Genomic DNA, 22,126 nt, shown 5'->3' on the forward strand with positions numbered 1-22,126 from the left:
CAGTAATGGAGCAGTGAGACAATGGTCACTGTGAATTTGTGGTCAATGCACAATGCCGGGTAAGCACACATCATGTGCATTGTGGGTCCACAGGAGCATTGGGCGGGTGAGGGACTTGCTTCCTCATCTCGGCCTTGCTTGTCTAGGGTGTGCATCTCCATTGGCAGGATGGGTACGTGCACACTGTGGCAATTTGGATTGTGAAGCAATGTGATGTGTGGGGTGTGGTGACTGTCCATGCCATTGGCCAGGGGTCAGGCATTGGCAGTTGTACCAACCCAAACACACAGGACATTGCCTTAGCCATCCCCCCGCCCCCCTTGCACAGGGGAAATGCATTGGCAGTTGTACCAACCCAAACACACAGGACATTGTCTTAGCCACCCCCCCCCCCTTGCACAGGGGTCATGCATTGACAGTTGTACTCGCCCAATAGCCATGTGCTTTGTCCAGCATAGCGTTCCATGTACCGTGGTATTGTCGAATTACGCAGGACCATTGAGTCATGTGTCGACCCCGGGAAACGTGCACAGCAATGGGTTATCACTTGTCCAGCGTCACATACCATCTGGACCTTCAGTGAGTGGTATTGTTTCCTATTGCGGTACACCAACTCCATTGCACGTGGTACTGTCAGCTCTATGTGGGGGCAGTCAAATGCACCGATACAATTTGGCATGCCAGCGATGGCATGGAAGGCCAACTTGGTGGCAATGACCTGGGCAGGGATACGGGGGAGGGCGATATATTCCGACACATGGCGCAGCAGGGCATCCAGGACCTGGTCAAGCATTTTTGAGAAACAGGGTTGTGACAGCCCGTGCAGCTCACCAACAGTGTGCTGATTTGTACCAGTTCCAAGGAAATGCAGTACCGAGACCACCTTCAGCAGGGGCGGGATTGCAGTACAGATGCCGATGTGGCTGCTGATATCATCCTCGATCATGGTGACGATGGACATGATTGTTGGACGGTCAAGCCGGTATAATGTGTGGATCTGCCCTGGGGTCAGGTTCCAGGGTGATGCCCTGATGCAGGGTATTGCAGGCTGCCGGCGGGGTCGTGCCGGCTGCACATTTGGGTTTGGAGCAGGGTTTGCAATCTGCCGCCTGCGCCTCCTCCGCCTCCTCCTCCTCCTCTGCTGTACTGCTGCCACAATGTGCACTGATACCTGTAGGTTTAATAGCCCCAATGCTGTTACACCGGCTGGCTGCATGGTTGTGTTTGGAGTTGGCCTTGGTGTGGGTGTGGCCCTTTTGTAGGCTCCCAGTTGCCTGCAGGGTGCAGCCGGGCTCATTTTGTGCACCTGTGGCTTGATTCAGCTCACCTGCCACTGTTTAACACCATATCCGCGGTGGCGGCGGTACCGCCACAATGTTCACAATGTTTCTGCCATTGTTGTCACAGTGTTTCCATTTCCGTTCTACTCGTAATGCGCACAGTGTTACGTATTGCCGGTAACTGGGGGTGCGTCGGTGTGTCGAGGCACTGTTTCCGCCGATGCAGATTCCGGTTGTGTTGTCTAGGCGGGGGTGGCTCCAAGGTGATGGTGTTTCCGGGATCACAGGTCGGAATTCGCCGATCCGGTAAACGGTGCCGGTACGGTTTTACTGGCACTGTTAAGTCCGGACCGGCGTACTTGTAATGAGGCCCTGTTGCTTCACCTTCCCAACTCTCATGCTGGACCTCCCGGGATCCCGTACTCAAGTTGGCCCTGAATCATGCTGTGACCATTGTCTTCTTGAATCCTTGCCTCCATTTATTGTTCCCTGCAACATTATGTGTTTCATTGACCTCTGCAACTGTACTTTGCTCTCCCTCTGCTTCTCTGTTCTTTACACTTGTTAGTCTCTCCTCGTCACCCTTCTCTCTTCTCCCTCTCTCCTCCCTTACTTTCTTCTTTGCACTTACCCTATCCGAATTGTCCTTGGACCTATTAAGATAGCAACAATTGTTCGTCTCCCCCCCATACTTGCTCTCCTCTACCCCCCTGCCCCGTCCAGCACTATCTGAAATGTCGCTTGTCTTGTTCCTCTCCCTCCTTCTCCTCCACTCTACCTCACCTCTCGTAATATTCTGCGGCTCTACCCGAAATGTCGTCAGACCTAGTACGGTAGACGCCTGTCTGGTTCCCATTTCCTTCCTATTTGTTGTCTTAGCTCTTGCACTATCTGAAATGTCGCTAGTCTGAGTACGATAGTTATTTCACATTCTTATTGTTCATGGCCTGTAAGAATGTCACTGTATTTTCCCTTGTTCCCTCCCTTGCCTTGAAGCGCTTTGAAACACATTGTGTATAGGCGCCTTATAAATAAACCATCATATCATATAATTATTACAGGTTGCAATTGGAAATAAACTAGCACAAGGTGCAAATATTGAGGTCAAAATATGTTTTTGAAACTACTCCTTTACACACCTACAGTTCAAAACATGCACTGCTTTGTTGTGATACAAAAGAGATTGGCCATGTTCTTACTTGCTTTCACTGTAGAGCTCGCCATCAGAAGAAAAGGCGACATCGATGGGTGTATCCAGGGTCTGCATGGCAAATGCAGTGCGACACACCTCTCGGATGAAACTACTGATCAGGATAAAGTCCACTTCAGGTGGGAAGGAGATTTTAGGATTGACATTCATGGCTCGAATAACATCCTGAAATGACAGCAATTACAGCATACATTAGCGAGAACAGCGCATGCAACAAAAGATACAGTGCGCTGCTACCCGTTCACTAACACTGGGTTTAGTTATGTTCAACGGGGCTCTTATTTCCATGAAGCTAAAATGTTTCTTAACTATGTTCACCACATTAGTCCTTACTCGGGGGCAGATATTTGTTCATTACTTCACTGTTTCGTGTACCTGCTCTGGTGGGGTCAGATTGAGGAACATCCCATGGCTTGGCCAGAAGGCTCTTCGATTTAAAAATAAAATTCAGACATATTTTTTGTAATTCTTTGTTCTTTTGCATTCTGAAATGTCAGTTTATAATGTACGCGCTCATTCTGAAGGAATGAAGGGGATTGGCTGAATGTATGGCTGATTGCACATTAACAAAGCAACTGGGTCTCCAGTGAAATACTTCTCATCTTTCCGTTCTGTATATCTAGAAAATGAAAGGAATTGCTGGCAGACCACAGGGCTAGTGTGGCAGCCCACCGAAGCTGTAGAGAATGCCCCCCCCCTTCTAACTAGAAACCTTTAGCTGATGACTCTTCTAACTGTTGGGGAAAATGACTGACTGCTACAAACCTGTAAAGGGTATTCCATTCAGAAAATCTGCCTTGGAGCATGAATTCCAGGGCAAAAGGGCTTTTGCTCCCCCTCCCCTGCTGATCTGCTCTCTCTTGGCACTGTGCACCTGGCCACCCTCTGTCCCCTGGGCCCAGGTACCTGCTCACCCTGCCACCCTCCTGCACTGCCTCCTGGCCACCCCTTGCACTGGGGACTGTATCTGTACCCATACAGTCCCTCAGCCCCATTTTCTTCTTTGTCTGTACTTATTTTGTCATACCCAGTCGGCTGTCGTAAACACAGCACTTGCTGGCTGAACTACCACTGTTTATTGCCTCTACTATCTATTTATTTTATGTATTATTTATCTTTTTTCCGCTACTCCGCACTTTCCACCGGCCCCCTCATGCACTTTTCCCCCTTTCCCTTTCCCACACACTTGCACGTTCTCAATGTCACTGGGCCAAGTAAGATCGTTGTTTGTTCTCCCCTTTTCCCCTCCCTGGCCTTGTCGCGCTCTGAAACACTTGTGTACAAGCACAATACAAATAAAATATCATATATCATATTTCCCTGAAGGAATGCTCACATCTTCTCAAACTCGCTTTGGCTTTACAGCACTGGTTGTGCAAACTCCTCTAGAGCTCACCATTCACAAATTACAACGTGGAATCAGAGAAATGTAGAGACCAGAACAACCATGCCTATGACTGAATCATTTTTGCATTATACTCCTGCTACGAAAAATCTTCTAACAAGCTTCTGTTCCTAGGCGTAGAGCATGGTAGAGCATGGTAGCTAAGCCTGTGACAACAAGTGTCCAGTCATTCATTCGAAAACAAAAGGATTGAATGCAATACATTCGAATCAAAAGGACCGAAAAAAAAGACCGAATGCCTTTTTTTTAATGTATTTTTTTGGGGGGGTTTTGTATAGGTAAAATTAATGGTTTTTGGCCTAAAAACGGGGGTTTGGGTCTTTTTTGGCCCTAATGTATTGCATTTCGATCCTTTTTATTTGCTCCTTTCACCCATAACCGTGACACCAAGGTTTGCAGTGGTGGTGGAAACTGCGTCATATATGTCAGAGAGGGTTCCACCACTTTAGTAGACCTAAAACAAGTTTGTTATTTAAAATACCCTCTTAAAATACCCAAAATCATAGAAAACCTTTAGATGATAATAAGGTCTTAAATGCCAATATATGCTGTGATGGTCACAGGCTTATGGCATGAGGTGATAGCGTCTGACAAGATGCGCCTGACTACTCTAGTAAGTGCTGCAGCCGAATTGCAAATGATCATGCTGCAGCAGAGAAAAGGCACAACAAGTACCTCAGGGAACTGAAAAAGGCCATCAGCAGAGAAGGGGGGTTGCCTATTTACTCCCGGTGTCTACAACAACCATGTAGGAAGGAGGACCTCTCAGTTTTCTTTTCCAATTTTGAAAGGGTAGTTCACAATCTGAAGTCACCAACCAGCCTGTTATTTGTGATCTCTGCTAGTAGGCAAACTCCGGACAGCTTTTTAGAAATGTAACGCTGATGGTAGAATCTCATGTAGCCAGATAAAGAAATCCTTATTAAAAAGAACAGGGCAAAATGAAGTTGGCAGAAAGTATGATTCAAACCTCACGAATCACCTGGACAAATGGCCTGCCATTGAGGATCTCATTCAGAAATGGGTAGGTACCAAACATGTTGAACAAACCATTAAATTGCTGATCCTTGAAATGTTTTTGAACTCCTTACCCCCATATCTCTAATGACCAGTAAGGCAGGTCTATTCTCCAACCCTAGCTCATGCCATCAGAACAATAGAACATCCGCTGGCCTCATACTGCATGGGCAATCCGCCCTATAGGGAACCAGTATAGTTAAAAGGACAACAAACACCAGAAGCTCATTTCAGACCTATTGGTGAATACAAAACACAATATAGCTGAATCCCCACACCCCCTTCCCAATCCTCACAATGAGCCTCATACACCATGAATTTCCCATCAGTTACATCACCTGCTATTTCTGAACATCTGTAGACAGTGAAAATCAGAAGGCAGAACCTATGGCTATTGGTGGTTGCAACTCAGCAGTGAACCCACTGCGGAGCAAACATCTAAGGAGGAAGGCTTAGAAAGAGACTATCTTATGCTGGCCCAAACTAAGCTTGGATTACCCATCATTGTTAATCAGTTGAAGAAGAAACAGTTTCTCCTGGACTCAGGTAAATATTCCTACAGAAAAGTTCTTATTAACGAATATATTAGACAAAATATTTTTAAGGTCTATTGAAAAGAATGAACTATCATAGAATTAGCAGGAGAGGAGAAGAGGACTAGGGGCAATCTAGTAGGATATGGAGATCAGAGGTCAGCAAAGAGAATGGCTTTAATTATTAGAGTATCTCACTATTTCTGATGCTTAAATTAGTGTCTCCACCAAACCTGAAAACACCTTACTTTTTAAAGGGTAATGCACTATCTTGTACTCCAAAGAAAAGATGCAAGATTATGGGTCTCATTAAGCGGTAGGCGGTAGCCATGGCACTATTAGCGCCATGGCTACCCCCTTACAGAAATTCCGGGTCCGGGTTCCTGAAATAGGAACTTACCGGTCATTCCAACCTTGGAGGACCCGGTAAGTCCCCATTCCGGGAACCATTCCCCATTCCCATTCGAGCCCCCATAGGGCTCAATGGGAATGGGGAAGGAGCTAATAACGGTACCGCAATTTGCGGTACCGTTATTAACTCTGAAGTCCCTTAACGGGTCCCTTCCATAACACCTGGTAAAACCAGGCGTTAAGGAAGGGGCCCGCTAAGGGACCTCAGAATAGGGTGGTAAGGGATTACCGCACAGGTGCCGGTAATCCCTTACCAGCTACCGCGTAATGAGGCCCTATGTCAAATAGACAGATGCCCTCACAATAACCTGCAAGATGTTGATGACCTGCATATGCTCATTGTTTGCCACAAGACTTACATGTATTAGGTAGATGTAAATACAGTCAACCAAAATATTTTTTAACTAAACATAGTGTGAGTGTTGTCGGGAGAGCAGGAATTGCTTGTCTATTTAATAATCATAACCAGACATCGTTTAATGAAAGTCTGATGTCAGACATAATACCAGTTGTATACAAATGTTTAATTTTAAAACATGTTGGCACCGGGTAGGGTTAAAAGTTTGTGCAATCAAGACAATTCTAGTAAAAATGTAATCCTGCCTCTTCCCCATCTCAACTTTCAAGAAGATCTTATGTAATTGTAATTGGCTATTTATAACACGCTTAGTACCCAGAGGTTTCTAAGTGCGGACCCGGGTATCGAACCTGTGTTGCTCCACGTCGTCTTGCTTCCCAGGCGAGCGCGTTGCCCATGAGCCCTCCTCCAGAGACAATATATCAAATAAAAAACTCTGATTACATGTCAGATGCCACAAGCATGCGATCATCTGCGACAAGCTGGAATATGCTGGAGAATCTTGAAAAGTAGCATTAAAAAAAGAACCTTCCAAACATGATCTGTGCAACAGAGGTAATTCCTGAAAAGTATTCCAGGGATTGGTTCTACCACGGATATGAATACATGCAAAAGGCAACACTGTAGAGGTTGGCTAAGGTACTGGTTAATAAGCAAGAATGGGTGGTCATTGGGCAGTGTTCACCAAGATTGGCAGCTGCTAACCATCACAGTACCACAAGAACAGTTTTTAAGCAATTATTTTAAATGTCATTACAGTCAGCATTGCAAAGAGGTTTCCAGTAGATATAAGATGGTATTCCAAAGACATACTTAGACTCCCCAAGTGACAGTTTTCCCCCACATACATGTAAAGAGCTGGTGGCAAAATACCCTGTACCAGACAAGCTACATGAGCTACTGAACATTTCATAGTCTGGGGGCGCCTAAGGGTTCAATTCGACCTCCACTGATAGTGAATTTGTACACAGAGTGCTGGGAGATCTGGTGGTGGGATGGTGGGTCTCTTTGTGGATGACACTATATTATGCCTCAGAGCTGGACCATCTTGTCACTGTTGGTTGTTTCTCTGTGCTTTTTGCGGTATTGTTTTATGGGAGAGTGCCCCGCACCCTTGACCCCTCCCCCCCACTTCTCTTGAAATAGTTTTTGCATTGTTCCCAAAATCGAACCCCTCCCCCCTAAAATGCTGCAGAAATGTAGGGAAATGGCCCTTTCCTAAAATGCAATTAAATGGCTAGGACTAGGTGGGCAGGTTTGTATACCTCAAAGTGTCATTGGTTGTAGATGTCTACTGCTTGGAGAGTTCCTTGATTGTTATTAAGTCCTGCGTGGCAGCTGCTTCTTTGAAGATAAATCAATAAAAACAGAATGTATGTTTCTTAAATCGAAAAAACAGCAATGTGGCTACTCAGGAATGGTTGAAATCTATGTTTGGAAATTCCAGCCAGCCTCCTTTCTCAGAAGGCATAACATCTTTAGGCTTTTTCTTAGATTCTGAATTGAAATTGAAGTCTCAAGTAGGGAACAGCAAAAGCAGCTTTTCTTTCAATTACATCCACTGAAAAAGATAAAACGTGTTGGCTCCAGAAAATTTTCGCACTGTTATGCAGTCATTGGTATTGGCTCACGTAGAAGGAGGGAACGCACTCTTGATGGGTATCCCCAAGGCTATGCTGGTACTATTGAAAAGAGTCCTGCATGCAGCTGCCATATTGGTGACAGGTAGTTGAATGCCTGATTCAATTACACTGTTTTTGAGGACTTCACATTGGCTGCACTTGGAAGGCACCAATCATCTTTAAGATAGGATGTATATCATCTAAACCAGTTCCCATTAACTGGAAGGATGTGCAACATACAGAGCAGGGCACGTTATCTGGCAGGCCATTTGTAATTGTAAGAAGGAAGAGAATTGACTCGCAGAGGAAAATCATCTTTAAGATTAGAAATTGTAAATGTGAAGAAGGAAAAACCAAGGAAACACTGTTTAACACATTGGGCCTCATTCCGAGTCCGGCGCTAACCAATGGCGGTAGTAGCGCCTTGGTCGGCACCGGACCCGTACCGGCACCGCCCTGGTGGAATGGGAAATTACCGCCCTATTCCGAGTTGACCAGGGCGGTAATTTCCCATTCCCCAGGGCTCTTCCCCATTCCCAAATGAGCCCCCATAGGACTCAATGGGAATGGGGAAATTGCAAATAACGGTGACCGTATTTTACGGTCACCGTTATTGGCTAAAAAGCCCCTTTGCGCCCTCGTCCCTAACGCCTGAGGACGAGGGCGCAAAGGGAACTCGGAATGTGGCGGTAAGGGATTACCGGCACCGGTCTCGTTAACGGTGACCGGTATTCCCTTACCGCCATACTCGGAATGAGGCCCATTATGCTTCAACTCTCTGGCATTCTTTCCTAATTTCCTTGCAGTTATTTTCCTTTTTACTTGCATTCAGAAAAGATTTGAAGACTATTATTTACACGGAATTTAGGGTTATAACTCTTAGCTCCTCTGTAGATGATGGGAAAAAGCTTGGATCCGGGATGTCTCACTAAGTGTATTTTATGTGCTTTTCAGTGTTTTGTAATTTAGTATTTATAGAATTTACTTTGCTCGTTGCTGTTTGGAGTAATGTTGCACATCATAAAACTACAAAATAAATAAAGTGCAGTAACCCAGTAGCTTCATCGTTCACTTGGATAAGGTATTGGCACTGTTAAGACCACTATGGTGGCGAATGGTGCAGTATGAGTTCTATAACAACATAACATAGAAACCAATGGATTATTGGACGATAATCAAGCTGGTTACAGGACATTTCATGCAACTGAGTGAACTGTAACTTCAATCCAAGACGATCTCAGACTGCAGAATAGATGGCAGTGGGTGTGGAGTTGGTGAGCCTGTTGAGAGGATTTCACATGGTCATACACGGCACCCTGTTACCTCACTTTGTTGGGACCAGGCTAGGAGGCACTACACATGATTGGGTTCAATCTTTTTTGTCAGACAGTTCTCAAGTACTCTTGATGCCCCCTTTTACATCTTGTAACATTCCTGTGCTGTGTGGTGTCCCACAGGGGTTGGCCTCATCACCCCTGTGGAACTCTCATTGTCACAGGATATGTGACACTAATACATATGTAATCCCTCTATTATCTCTCATCACATCCTTTGATGCCATTGTGTATAACTAACTACGCACAGCTTCTTTTAAAAATGATGCCTAGCTCATCTGCCAAATTTCACAAGTTTTCTTCTGATGATTGAGCCATGGATTAATTTACACCATTAAAAAATGAACCTGACAAAAACTGAAAATACCAAGATAGGCGGCCCGGCCAGTGCCTTGTTAAAAGAACTCTTCCCACTATACTAGGCCAGAATCCCAAACAAGTTACAAAAGTCAACCCACAGGGAATTATCCGGGATGATAATTTATGAATGACTGCTGAAATAGCTTCAGTAGTTAATGTTAATGGACATTTGTACCGTGCACTAGTGCGAAATAACTTTCATAAACTACACTTATTAAAGAAATAATCTCTTTTCTCAGTTAATTGCTTCAAATTCAAACAGTGAATAGGTATTGTGACGAATCCCAGGCTATTGTCAGTGGTCCCATAGGGGGAGCCCCTTCCCATGAGGCCACGGAGAAGAGGCCTCTACCAGATATCCCCCCTGGGAATGGTACTCAGTGGGTAGATCTCATAGGGAGGGAAACCCTCTATGGGACTAGTGATGACTATCTTGGGAGAATGCAGTATGCACCCCCTCCATTTCTGTCCCCTCTTTCCTCTCACCCCACTCAGTCCTCTGTGGTCCCCCACGGACCTATGTATTTATGTTGGATAGAAGACCCCATCCACACAGACCATACTGGGACAATGAAGAGTGAGGGCTACCCAGATGGAGTTCATACAACAACTGAAACAAAGAAGAACAGGCAAGGCAAAAGCCTACCGCAGAACCAACATACGCGGTACAGTCAACTAGAGCCAGAGTCAAAGACAAACAGGGTAGAAGGACTGTGTACTTTGTCAGATTCTCCCTGGAGGAACCGAGAGCTGGCTGCAGGCTCGCCACAGAGAACAGGAATGGCTGAGCCTGGCCAAAAAACAGACCGGGAGTCGGACCAAGTGGTCAGACCAAGAAGCATACGCCAAGAGGGATCAGACATGGGAGGGCTGCGAGAACACGCAGAAACCGCTGGAAGGAGTGCAGAAGACTTTGCAGGAAGAAACAGCTCAATGAATCATCCTGATCAAGCAGGTAATGCCACAAAAGGTACTTGGGTTGTTGTAGCAGGTGGTAAAGATAAAGGAGCACGAAGGAGGAAGTTGGGGAAAGCTGAACAAACCTATCCCCCTCGTACAAGTACTTGAAAAGAGCCAAGGAAGAGACATATGAGAAACAGTGCCTTGCAGGTTAGTGAACCAGGCCTGGGTATGACATGCTATAAACCTGAGAGAAGTGTCCAGGACCCATACGAAATTGGGGAAGCCCTGCAAGAGCAGCACACCAGGGTCGGGGACCCATACAAAGTTGAGGAAGCCCTGCAACAGCAGCACACCAGGGTATGCAACCCAAACAAAGTCAGTTAGCAAAGCCCTGCAAGAGCAGCACACAAGGGTTTGGGACCCATACAAAAGTAGGGATGCCCCGCAAGAGCAGCACATCAGGGTCTGGGACCCACATCAGTCTGAAGAAGCATGGAACCAAGGGGCTGGGGCCCAAAGCAAATCAGGGAGGTCCAGAGACAACATAGAACTTGGGAACTGTGTTTCATGGAGAGCGGTCTGGGACCCACACAAGAGAGGGAGAGAGGTGCGTGAAGTGAAGATAAGGGGTCGAAGACCCATTGCTAAAAGGGACATTTTCTGGAACACTAAGATCTACAGTCAAGTCTGGCAGCATAGTGAACCAGACTTGATGTTACATTTGTGAACCGGGGAAAGAACAGGGGAAGAGACTCCCCCCCCCCCTCCCTGATAATAGGGAACTGTGTTCTAAAAACAAAAATAAGACAGACTGTGAAAGAAAAGAGTAGGGAAGACAAATCCTCATCCATCCTGTTGTTTTGTGTATACGTTTGGAGGAGCATCCAATTTCAAAAATTAAATAGGAGAACAACTTGATTTGTTTCCTTATCAAGAACTGAACATCGAATTGGCATCCAGAACAAGAGCAGCCTCCTTCTGGATCAAGAAGACAGTAGGTTTTTCCTTAATTAATCTAGAGTGTAAGGGGCGGAAATAGGTTTGGACACAGGACGGTGGACGTTTTACTTTATTGGACATCCTGACAGATTCCTTAGTCTTTTTGTTGAGGTAGGGCAACCACTTTTAGAAATAGGTCACGGTAGGTTTATTTTTTCTTGACTTTTATATATAAATAAAAGTCTTTGCCAACAAGCATGCCAGCACTGTGTCAGACTCGTACTTCTGTAGCCTTACCGTATCTACTTGGTGATGCCTGCCTATATAATGAACCGTTTACAGCAGGAGCAGAATTCATCTGCCTGCATTCTTTTTTGTTGTTGTCAAAAGCATTTTATTAATTTTAATATAGACAACACACAACAGGTAGAAACAGAGCCATATTGAACATACAGAACTTCTTCATATAGCTTCACCCTCAGTACCCTGTCTCCCCCACAGTCCCTCCCACTGGTAATTAAACCACAAATTAAGTCAGGCAGAATATGATTGTTGCAAATGTACCCAAAGTCCAAACGTCACCCTATTACATAGTCAGAGTTTAAAGGAGGTCAACATATATTTCAAACAAATTCAGGGCTCTCAATCGTTGTGGGCACATATGATCCCTATAAACTGATACCATAAATCCCAGCAAAGACCCCCACTTCCTATTAAAAGTCTCAATGCTCAGAGAGATTAGCCGACAATTTTTCCATAGCCAATATGGATTACAACCTAGGCCACCAAAACTGAATTCTCAGCAGTTCCTTTTCTCTCCAGTGTGCGGCTATCACCAGCTTAGCTGCCAGGAACACATCTGTAATTATTTTAGAGGATAATCTCCTCCTCTAGGAATCCCCAACAGCACCAGACTTGGGTCAAATGGAAAATCCTGCCCCCCTACTTGTGACACGTATGTACGTACTTCCTCCAATAAAGGTCTTATTCTCGGACAGTCCCACCAGACATGTAAGAACAAGCCTTTCACCCGCACTCTCACCAGGAGTCCCCTGATGTGTCCCTATTAACCTTATACATGCGAGAAGGCATTAGGTACCATCTGTAGGTGATCTTATATGCCGTTCTAACTGTATCGAAGGTGAGGCAAGTTTATTTTGCAGCTACATATCCTTCCATTCTCCTCAGTAATCTCCAATCCCAAAACTCTCTCCCATGCCTTCAGATATGCCAAATGAGCTGGTTTGCTAGCTGACAAGAGGGTCTTGTATAAATTAGAAATCAGCCCTGTGGCGCAAGTCACAGTGGCCATAATCCTCTCAAATTGGGTTAACTCTCTCGTAGCAGCCTCTCTAACTGCGTTATTCAGCACCCAGTACCTTATCTGGTAATACTGAAAACGATCCTTCTCACTCAGTAGGAACTCTCACTAACATTCCTGGAACAGGTCAGAAATACACCATCCCCTATTCTTTCTCCATTTGGGGAGCGCTCCAAGTGAATCGCTGGAGAAAGCCCTGATTACCATGGATGAGCGTGAATGGTGAAGGAAATGTTGTTAAGCAGAGCACAGAATTGACCCTGTCCCATCTAGTTAATGTCGACCAAGTTATTGGGTTGATGTACAGAGATCCTGGCCTGGCTTGCTTCGGGAGCCACCATGCTTGCCATAGTGGAACTCCCCCTACCACTGTGTCCACTACCCACTACTGCTTGACTGAGTCCACCTGCCACCAATCTCTGAGAATCCTTAAGTTTGCCGCATTGAAGTAGGCCTGATAATTCGGGCACTGAAGACCCCCCCCCACCCAATGACAGCATAAGGACATGTCTGGATACCCTGCTTCTCCCTCCCCTCCAACCGCATGATCTCTCCCTGTAATATGTGTAGATCCTATCTGGGGACCTGAATAGGGAGCGCCTGGAACAAATAAAACAGACGTGGGACGATATTAATCTTCACTATTTTTATTCTGCCTTTCCATGATATCGTGAGCCTTTCCCACTTATGCAAATCCTCTTTAATTCTAGCCAGCAGGCCCTGATAATTCAAATCATATTGAATCTCAATTTTTGCCGTAAAATTAACCCCAAGATATTTAATACATTTGCCCGCCCATTTGAACAGATACATGTTTTGTAGGTGTGCTTTTTTCTCCGGGGACACAGTCAAATTCAGGGTTTCTGATTTGCTGAGATTAACTTTGAAACCCGAGACTCTTCCATAGGCCTCCAGCTCTTCTTGTACCACCCCAGATGAGGTTGTGGGGTTCCTATTTGACAACAGGACTTCATCTGCAAATAAGGCTTCTTGTATTCGGTAAACAGTATTCCCGGGTTTGCTCTGATTCTTCTGGCCCGGTGCTCCATGACCAGGGTAAATAGTAGAAAGAAGAGCTGGCATCCCTGTCTAACCCCCTACCCTGACGGAATGCTTGTGATAACTGGTCATTGGCTCTAACCCTAGCTGTAGGGACTGCATAGATATCCATGGGTCATTTACCCAGGTTAGGCCTGAACCCCAAAGCCTCCAGCACTGCTCTCAGAAAGCCCCAGCCATCCCTGTCAAATGCTTTCTTGGCATCTAGTGGCAAGAACATTGCTGGATCCCCCAGAAATCAGCAGAGGTTCCAGTTGTGACGCAAAGATCTTGGCAAATATGTTCTCATCTACATTTAAGAGGGCTATAACCCTGCAAGAACCACAAAGCTCTGGATCTTACCCCAGTTTGGGTATGACTTGTATTATGGCCTGACTAATGGATTCAGTGATCCTCCCGAGGTCAAAAAGGAGGTAAATAGCCCTATAAGGTGTTTCAGAAGGGCACTGCCAAATTCCTTGTAAAAATGACCACTTAGATCAATCGGGTCCTGTGTCTTTGTTCACCTTCAACGATTTTATCGCCCTCAACACCTCCTCTGCTACAATGGGTTGTTCCAGAGATGCTCTCTGCTCTATCAGTATCTTCTTTATAGACCTATCCCGTATGTATTGAATTGTCGCAATATCGTCCTTTTAATCTGCCCCGTACAGCTCCACATACAAATCTCTGAAAGGAACAAAAATATCCTTGTCACAGTTCAGTCATCTCCCATCCCTATCCCTCAGTAACCTAATTGTTTTACCCTGATTGCATGAGCAAGGAGTCTGTGGGCCTCATTACACGGATGGCGGTAAGGGTTTAAAAACCAACCCGCAAAGGGACCCAGGGAGCTAATTACGGTACTGCAATTTGCGGTACCGTAATTAGCGCCTTCCCCATTCCCATAGAGCCCTATGGGGCAGAAATGGGAATGGGGAAGGGCAATGGTGGAAGGGGGAATTACCGCCCCGCCAACCTTGGAATGGGGCGGTAATTCCCCTTTCCGCCAAGGCGGTGCCGGTATTTTACCGGCATGAACCATGGCGCTAATAGCGCCATGGTTCTCCGCCATCGGTGTAATGAGGCCCTGTCTGTCTTATTGGCTTTTTCATAAAACGTACACTTCACGTTCATCAAAGATCTTTTCACTCTATTGGTCCGCAATGCATTTATCTGTCCCCTCACAGTATTCACTTACCTCAATAAACTCACTGACCCTGTTTGCCTTGTACCTCCAACGTTCTAAGTTCCTGAGTCAACCACCGCCCCAGTCTCTGCACCCTAGCTAGTTCTGAGGCAAGTGCCCAGAATTCCCCTGGATGGTGGCTTTGAACACATCTCAGATGTTATTGTGGGATGTGTCCACCGGTTTATTCAGTTCAATGAATTCTTTCATTTTGACTGAGATTTTGGTGCGCACTGCTCCATATCTAAGTAAATGCCTAGGTAGTGTCCAAGCGTGGGGTTGATTCCTCTGATCTTCCATGGCCAGTCACAAGCTCACCAGGCAATGATCAGATATAGTTATGTCCCCCATTTTTGTTTATGAAACCTTATTGCGGAGGACATCCATAACAAATAAATAGTTGATCCTAGTGTATACCATTACCTATGCAGATGGGAGAGTGAAAAATCGCTTTCAGCTGGGTGCTCCTCCCTCCAAGTGTCGTAAAGGCCCTTATTATGGTAATGGCCCAATTCATGCCTCACTCTCTCAGGTGAAGGTTCTCCTGGGCAGCTTCTTCCCACCCCCGTGAATGGTCCATCACCATATTTAAGCCCCCTCACCCGAACACCAATTCACCTTTTGCAAACAATGATAGCACTCTAATTGATTCACGTTGGGTGCATATATATTAGCTAGTGTAAGAGCCCTGTTCCCAACTTTTCTGTGACTGCTACGTATCTGCCCGCTTTATCCACCGATGTGTCCTAAGTTTCAAAGCCAACATGACTACAAAACAATATGGCCCCCCGCTGTTTTGGTCTGTGCTGCAGCATGAAACGATCTGGGAAAGTCCCTGCTGCGAAGCCGAAAACTTTCTTTTGTCAGCACATGTGCCTCCTGACCCATAATAATTACAGCTTCCCTCATCAGGTGAAAAAAGTGTGCCCCTTTGTTTGGTGCATAAAGTTATATTTATTGTGACTAATTTTAGTGTGTCTGACACTTAACCTGCAGGTGTTAATTCCCTACCTGTATCGCTGACCCATACTACTCTATCCAGATGTGGTATCCCCTCCGCATTTTGACTCCCACCGCCCCACAACTATGATACTTCTGTAGAATGAAAGGCAGTTGGATGTGGCCCATCTTAGGCCGTGCCAGCGCTAGACTGCCAGGCCCCGGAACCCACAGCCCCACCCCTCCTTGGCAAATTGTGCAAGCCATCAAGACCTGTGCATCTAATTGCTTGCTGGTGAGTGACCCACTCATCGACCATCCAACCTTTTATGGCTTGCCTGCTACATTCCGCACCTCAGTCCCCTTATCCTCCTAACACATGCAAGTTCAGTGTCCTCCCAATAGTACTGAAACCATCTTCTCTCACCGGCTAATAACCGCCCCACAGGACTGGGGTGACCCACCCCTCCAACATCATCATAATCATCTCTCCACCTGAGAGCAGCCAAGCAGTCCCTTCATTTCAGACCCAGGGTCTGCCACATTATTTCTCCCAGATCCTCCCGAAAACTCCAAATGCATCATCAAGTCTTCATTTTCTCAGGTTTTAATTCCTTACATTGGGCCTTTTGCACCGTGACTCTGTCTGCTGCTGGTGGGGCGCCTCTCTATTCAGACTCTTGCATCCTTGTTCCAGCACAGTCACCTATACCTAACCTTTGCTCACGATAATGAGCCCATGACTGATTTCATGAGTCTGCGTTTCTGGAGTGTGGGATTTGACAGATCCTAGAACAACTGTATCTTGGACCCTAAGATCTATCCCACCTTTCTCCCTTGCTACGTGGAGCAATTTCTCCTTCAAAAAGTAATAGTCAGGTTTGAACACTTGGTCTATTATGTCTGCCAAGCTGATCCTATGTGACCTGTCTAGCTCTATCATGGACTCTGGTTCTGCTGGGAGCAACTCCAATAACAGGTCCTTCAGCAGCACTTCCACACTTGCTCCTTCCATGCCTTCTTACAGAAACATAACTCAAATATTGCTAAACCTGAATCTGTTCCCCATGTCTTCACATTTCTTTTGCAAGTCTTGCAGGGCATTCCACATGGTCTCCACCTCTCCTGCCATCTCTGGGGCAAGTTCCACTATTTCTAATACTGTTGCCTCCAGATCATTGACATAGCTCCCTTCGTTTCACAAGTTGTCAGCAGACCATCTCAGCTGTGACAGTCACGCTGTACAAATAAACCATAATCTAACGTTGTCATCAGCTATAGCTGTGCCCTGCACAGCTTATCAAGGATGCTGCCCGTGATCTATCGCCATTCATCACCAAACTCATTAATGCATCCTTCACGACGGGCATCATTCCCACTAACCTTAAACAATCATGGGTACTCCCACTATTAAAAAAACCTACCTTCGACCCATCCACACCTACTAATTATAGACTTATTACCACTGTGCCTTGCCTTCTAAAAATCTTGGATAAGGTAGCATACACTCAAATTCAAAAACATCTGGAACAACAACATCTGCTAGGAGCTAGACAAGCAGGTTTCCGTCCCCAGCACGGCACAGAAACTGCCCTCATCGATTTGAAAAAAACAGTTGTATTACCCTAGGATGTTGAGAGCCCTCGTTCTGTCTCGCCTGGACTACTGTAATGCCCTCTACCTAGGATCATCCAAAGACATCATTAAAAGAATCCAAATCTTACAAAATAATGCCCTTCGAGCAGCCCTAAGCATTTCTAGAAGAGACTATATCTCAGAAACCAGCCTTCAGAATAACTGGCTCCCAACCCACGACAAAGTTATCCTAAAAACTCTATCACTGACATACAAATCCCTCAACAATGCCGCACCCATTTACCTGGCTGAGAGATTTCACAAGCAAACTTCCACTAGACCAGTAAGACTTGCCAACAAAGATCGTCTGATTGTACCTAGCTTCAAACGGTCCACAATTGGAGGTAACAGCTTCCCTGTGAAAGCTCTAAACTATGGGACACCTTGCCTCCCAACATAAGAACAGACCAAGCTTACCACATGTTTAGAGCCAATACTATCACATGGCTAAAATCCAACAACCAGCACTCCTAACCATTTGCCTACTGCTCTGACCATAATAGGGAGTAATTAACGCTCCGCTAGACTCTACTCTGTTAATATAACCCTGTGTCCATATGCTCTCTTACTGCGTACCATGCTTGTAAATATGTAAATATGCCTTCCTGTATATAACTTTCATTTGTATGTAATTTTGTGCATCTAAGCTCTGCATATACTTGTAACTGCTGCGCCCTGTTACCCCTGGGTATGATGTGCATTACAAATAATAAACAAACAAACAGCTACCACAATCCAGAAGGATTCTAAATCATAATCTTGAAGTGACAAGGCAGTATAAAAAGGCATTAGGCAGAGCTATTGGTACCGTACACCTAGTAGATATAATGCAGGCAGAGAGAAAAATGATTTGATGGCTATGTACAGGTCCAGCAATGGTGACCACCTCTCCAGAGGTACTAACAACAATAAATCCAAAGTCAGGCTACTAAAATGACAATTGGCATCACAATAAGCGTACATAATCGCAGAGACTTCAAGTTCGAAATGTACTCTTCAAAGGATATTGGAGAAATGGTGGATGCAAGATAAATTCAAATACTCAAGGGTAAATGATATGGTGCAAGAAACTGTTATTTCTCAATAGTGGCCAGAATATAAAACAAAATATTATGGCTATAGGTTAACCATGACTGGGCTTAGAAGAACTATAAGGAATAATTTGTACACAGAAAGGTTTGTGGAACCTCGATGCATTCTCCCAGAAGAACAAGTTACTTACCAACTGGTAGCGTTCTTTCAACTGGATGTTCCTCCAACGTATTCTACATCTTTGACATGTAATGTCCACAGCTGTGCTGCTCTGGAATTTTTTTCGGCAGAGGGCATCCTGCGTCGATGGCGTCGGGTCAATGTCCCTCGAAGGCCTCCGTCGATGGTGACGCCACCAGATGTTATAAAATAGGACGCTCGGCGCCCGTAGCCTCAGTTTATGTTTTTTACCCCATAACGTGTAACATGCTCGTACACAACGACTGCTTGACTGCACATAGCCTTGCGGGAACGCAAGCTGCAATAGCATAGGAAATTCTTCAGAAGGGCAGGCTGGGAGGGCGATGTGGAATACGTTGGAGGAACATCCAGTCGAAAGAACGTTACAAGTTGGTAAGCAACTTGTTCTTCGAATAGATTGTGTCCTCCAATGTATTCCACATCTTTGACAGACTCCCAAAGCAGTACAGTGAATGGAGGAGGGAGAATAATTTAGAATACCCAATCAGATGGCAGATCATAAAGCACCGCTTTACCAAAGGCCATATCCTGACCATGGAGCATATCCAGGGAGTAATGTTTGGCAAAGGTGTGGATGGAAGACCACGTTGGTGCGTCACAAATATTATTTTTTTTAATTATTTTTTTATAATGGTCCTTTAATATTTAAATAGTGTTGAAAGTACATTTATCACAAAACAATTTTGTAATGTTTTTAAAGCTACAACATTCTTTGTTCAACGTTTAGATGGAATGTGTGATGGTTTGGTGGTGCATTAAAAATGGAAGGCACTTTTTCACCTTTTAGAAATAGTTCCACAATATTGCATGGAAAAGGTGAATCAAATGTTTAACGCTTGACGTCCTGTTTCCAACAACTATTTCAACAACCAGGTGTGATTTCATAAGCTCCTCTGATCCTAACAGAATACATGTAGGCAAGAAAGTACTTTCGAGTAGTAAAAATGCTTGTTCAGTAGTGTTCCTTCTTTGGGTTGTGATGTACCTCACTTCGGCCGCCGCTGTGGTTCCAGAACTAGTATCAACACTCATGTTTTCAAGGGGTGTGCAACGTCTACCCAGTTTTATTTTATTCTTCTTCCTTGTCTGGTGCATTGTGTTCCTTTTCGTCGTCTTCAGCAGCAGGTTGATCTGAGTTTGCATCCTCCTTTGCAGCCTGTTCACTTCCTTCCATCACATTTTCTTCTTGGCTTCCTTCCGCAATATCAGCTTCTGCAGGAACCTGATCACTATGATCAACAGCAGCTGAACTACCTGCCTCCTCTCCGTGTGCAGCCTCTTCCGCTTCATGCTCATGAATCTTGTTGAGAGTCTTCTTCTGTCTTTGAATCTAATGCTTCCTGAGTGTGTTGAGCGTCATCTTGTGTCTTTATATGTGATACTTTTCAAGCATGATGTGTGTCCTCTTCCGTCTTCATATCTGATGGTACCAGTTTGTGTTCATCATCCTCCTCCTCAGTCTTTGTATCCTCTTGTAAATCATGTTTACTGTCAGACAACTTTTCTATGTGCTCCGATTCTATTTTCTCTTCTTCAATGTGTTCTGCCTGTACCTCAGATTCAGATTTGTGGATGTGATCTTGGACTTTTTCTGGAGTAGGAATATGACTAGGTCAATGACCCTCTCTTTCTTGGCCTCCGACCACAGGTTCAATAGACTCAACAGGTTCAGCTTCTTCCGATGTTTCTTTTTCTGACATCTCTGGATGTTCTTCTTCATGCTCTTCCTCGTCAAATGTGTCTCTTTCATGTAATTCTGCAGTTTCTCTCTGTGGGGTAGACGGCGTGGAGGGCAGATGGACATTTCTAGAAGGTCCGGGTACCATGCTCTCCTGGCCCAATCCGGAGCAATGAGAATCATGTGAGATCCGAACCTCTGCAACCCCCTTAGCACCTGAGGAATGACAGGGACCGGAGGAAACGTGCACAGAAGTGGCAATGAGCAATCCACAACAAATGCGTCCCCTAAGACTCCTCTCGGGGAAATTCCCTTGAGCAAAATCTCTTGCACTACTGGTTGGCATAGGTCATGAACAGATCCACTTGAGATGAAAAATGCAGGATGCCATGAGGCTGAGCAACCTTAAGAATTCGAAAGCCGGAAGACTCTGGGTACGTTGAAATGTGTTGACCATCTGTATAATGTGATGAGCCCTCACCTTGGGAGGTGAGCACTTCCCCAAGGATGTGTCCAACACAGCCCTGATGTATTGGAGATGTTGGGAAGGTGTCATATGCGACTTCTTGAAATTGAGGGAGAAGCCAAGCTTGCAAAGGGAGTGGCAGGTGAGGTTGAGATGATCAAAAGCTTGTTCAGGAGAATGTGCTCAGACCAACCAATCTTCTAGGTAAGGGTAGACGTGAACCCCCTGAGATACGCTGCCACCACCAACATTAGCTTGGTGAAGACCCTCAGGACGGAAGTCAATCCGAATGGCAGGACCTGAAAGTGCGAGTTGCCAGCCGCAAACCTCAGGTATTTTCTGTGCTTTGGATGAATCGGCACATAAAAATAAGCATCCTGTAGGTCCAGAGACACCAACCAATCCTGAGGTCGAAGGGCCTGGAGGACCTGAGAAAGAGTGACCATCTTGAACTTGTCCTTCCCGGGGAACTTGTTCAACCAACGCAAGTCCAAGATGGGTCTCAGTCCCCAGTCTTTCTTTGGAATCAAAGAATATCGGGAATACCATCCCTTGTTCCTCTCCGCCACAGGCACCAGTTCTATAGCGCCTTTCTTCTGCAGGGTCAAGATTTCCTGCACAAGGAGCGGATCCGGAAGCTTCAAAGAGAGATTCCCCGGTGGATTGTCGTGAGGCCACTTTAGGAAGGGAAGGCAGTAGCCGTGGGCTATTGTATCCAGTTGCCTGCGCCCCATTGGAAGTTGCAGAGCTTCCAATAATCGGGTCCCGGCAGCGCAACTAGATCCTGGAAAAGTTATAGAGACCCGCAGCACTAGCGACCCTAGCAAACATGATATCCTGACCATTTTTAAGCGGCTCTGCTCCCTGCCCACCAACAAGTTGAAGCCTGGCTTCTAAAGAAGAGGGAAGAACCTCGAAACGCGTAAAGCCACAGTACCTTATATCTTGGACTTATGAATTACATGTTTGCCTATGATCACAGTCTGTGATTAAAAATGTTTCGTGTATTTTATTGAATACACAGTCTCTGGAATTATTTTGCTCTATTTTGATTTATGGAATAGTGCCTATTGAATACTATTTAACCTGTATTTGTTTACCTCTACCTATAACTAATTACCACCTTTCTGGTGGATTGTTGACAATGTGCAAGGGGCGGGAGGATTCCTATTGTTGGATCCTTTTCTCTCTTTATCTATTGTATCCAGAACCCACGCATCCGAAGTAATAACTCGCCATTCTTCGAGATACTGAG

The 22,126-nt window shown here is 45.4% G+C and overlaps 1 protein-coding gene across 7 annotated transcripts in view; it reads right to left on the reverse strand.

Moving 5' to 3' along the window:
• Positions 1-22,126, reverse strand: part of SPATA18 (spermatogenesis associated 18) — a 305,326-nt gene that overhangs the window by 106,050 nt on the left and 177,150 nt on the right. For all 7 annotated transcript variants that reach the window (XM_069631673.1, XM_069631675.1, XM_069631671.1 and 4 more), the window contains one exon: positions 2,480-2,655. In XM_069631673.1, coding sequence (XP_069487774.1) covers positions 2,480-2,655 — 176 coding nt within the window. The remainder of the gene's footprint in view (positions 1-2,479; positions 2,656-22,126) is intronic.

Source organism: Ambystoma mexicanum, chromosome 6q (genome assembly GCF_040938575.1).
Source record: "Ambystoma mexicanum isolate Mex_15411 chromosome 6q, UKY_AmexF1_1, whole genome shotgun sequence".
NCBI classification, from domain to species: domain Eukaryota; kingdom Metazoa; phylum Chordata; class Amphibia; order Caudata; family Ambystomatidae; genus Ambystoma; species Ambystoma mexicanum.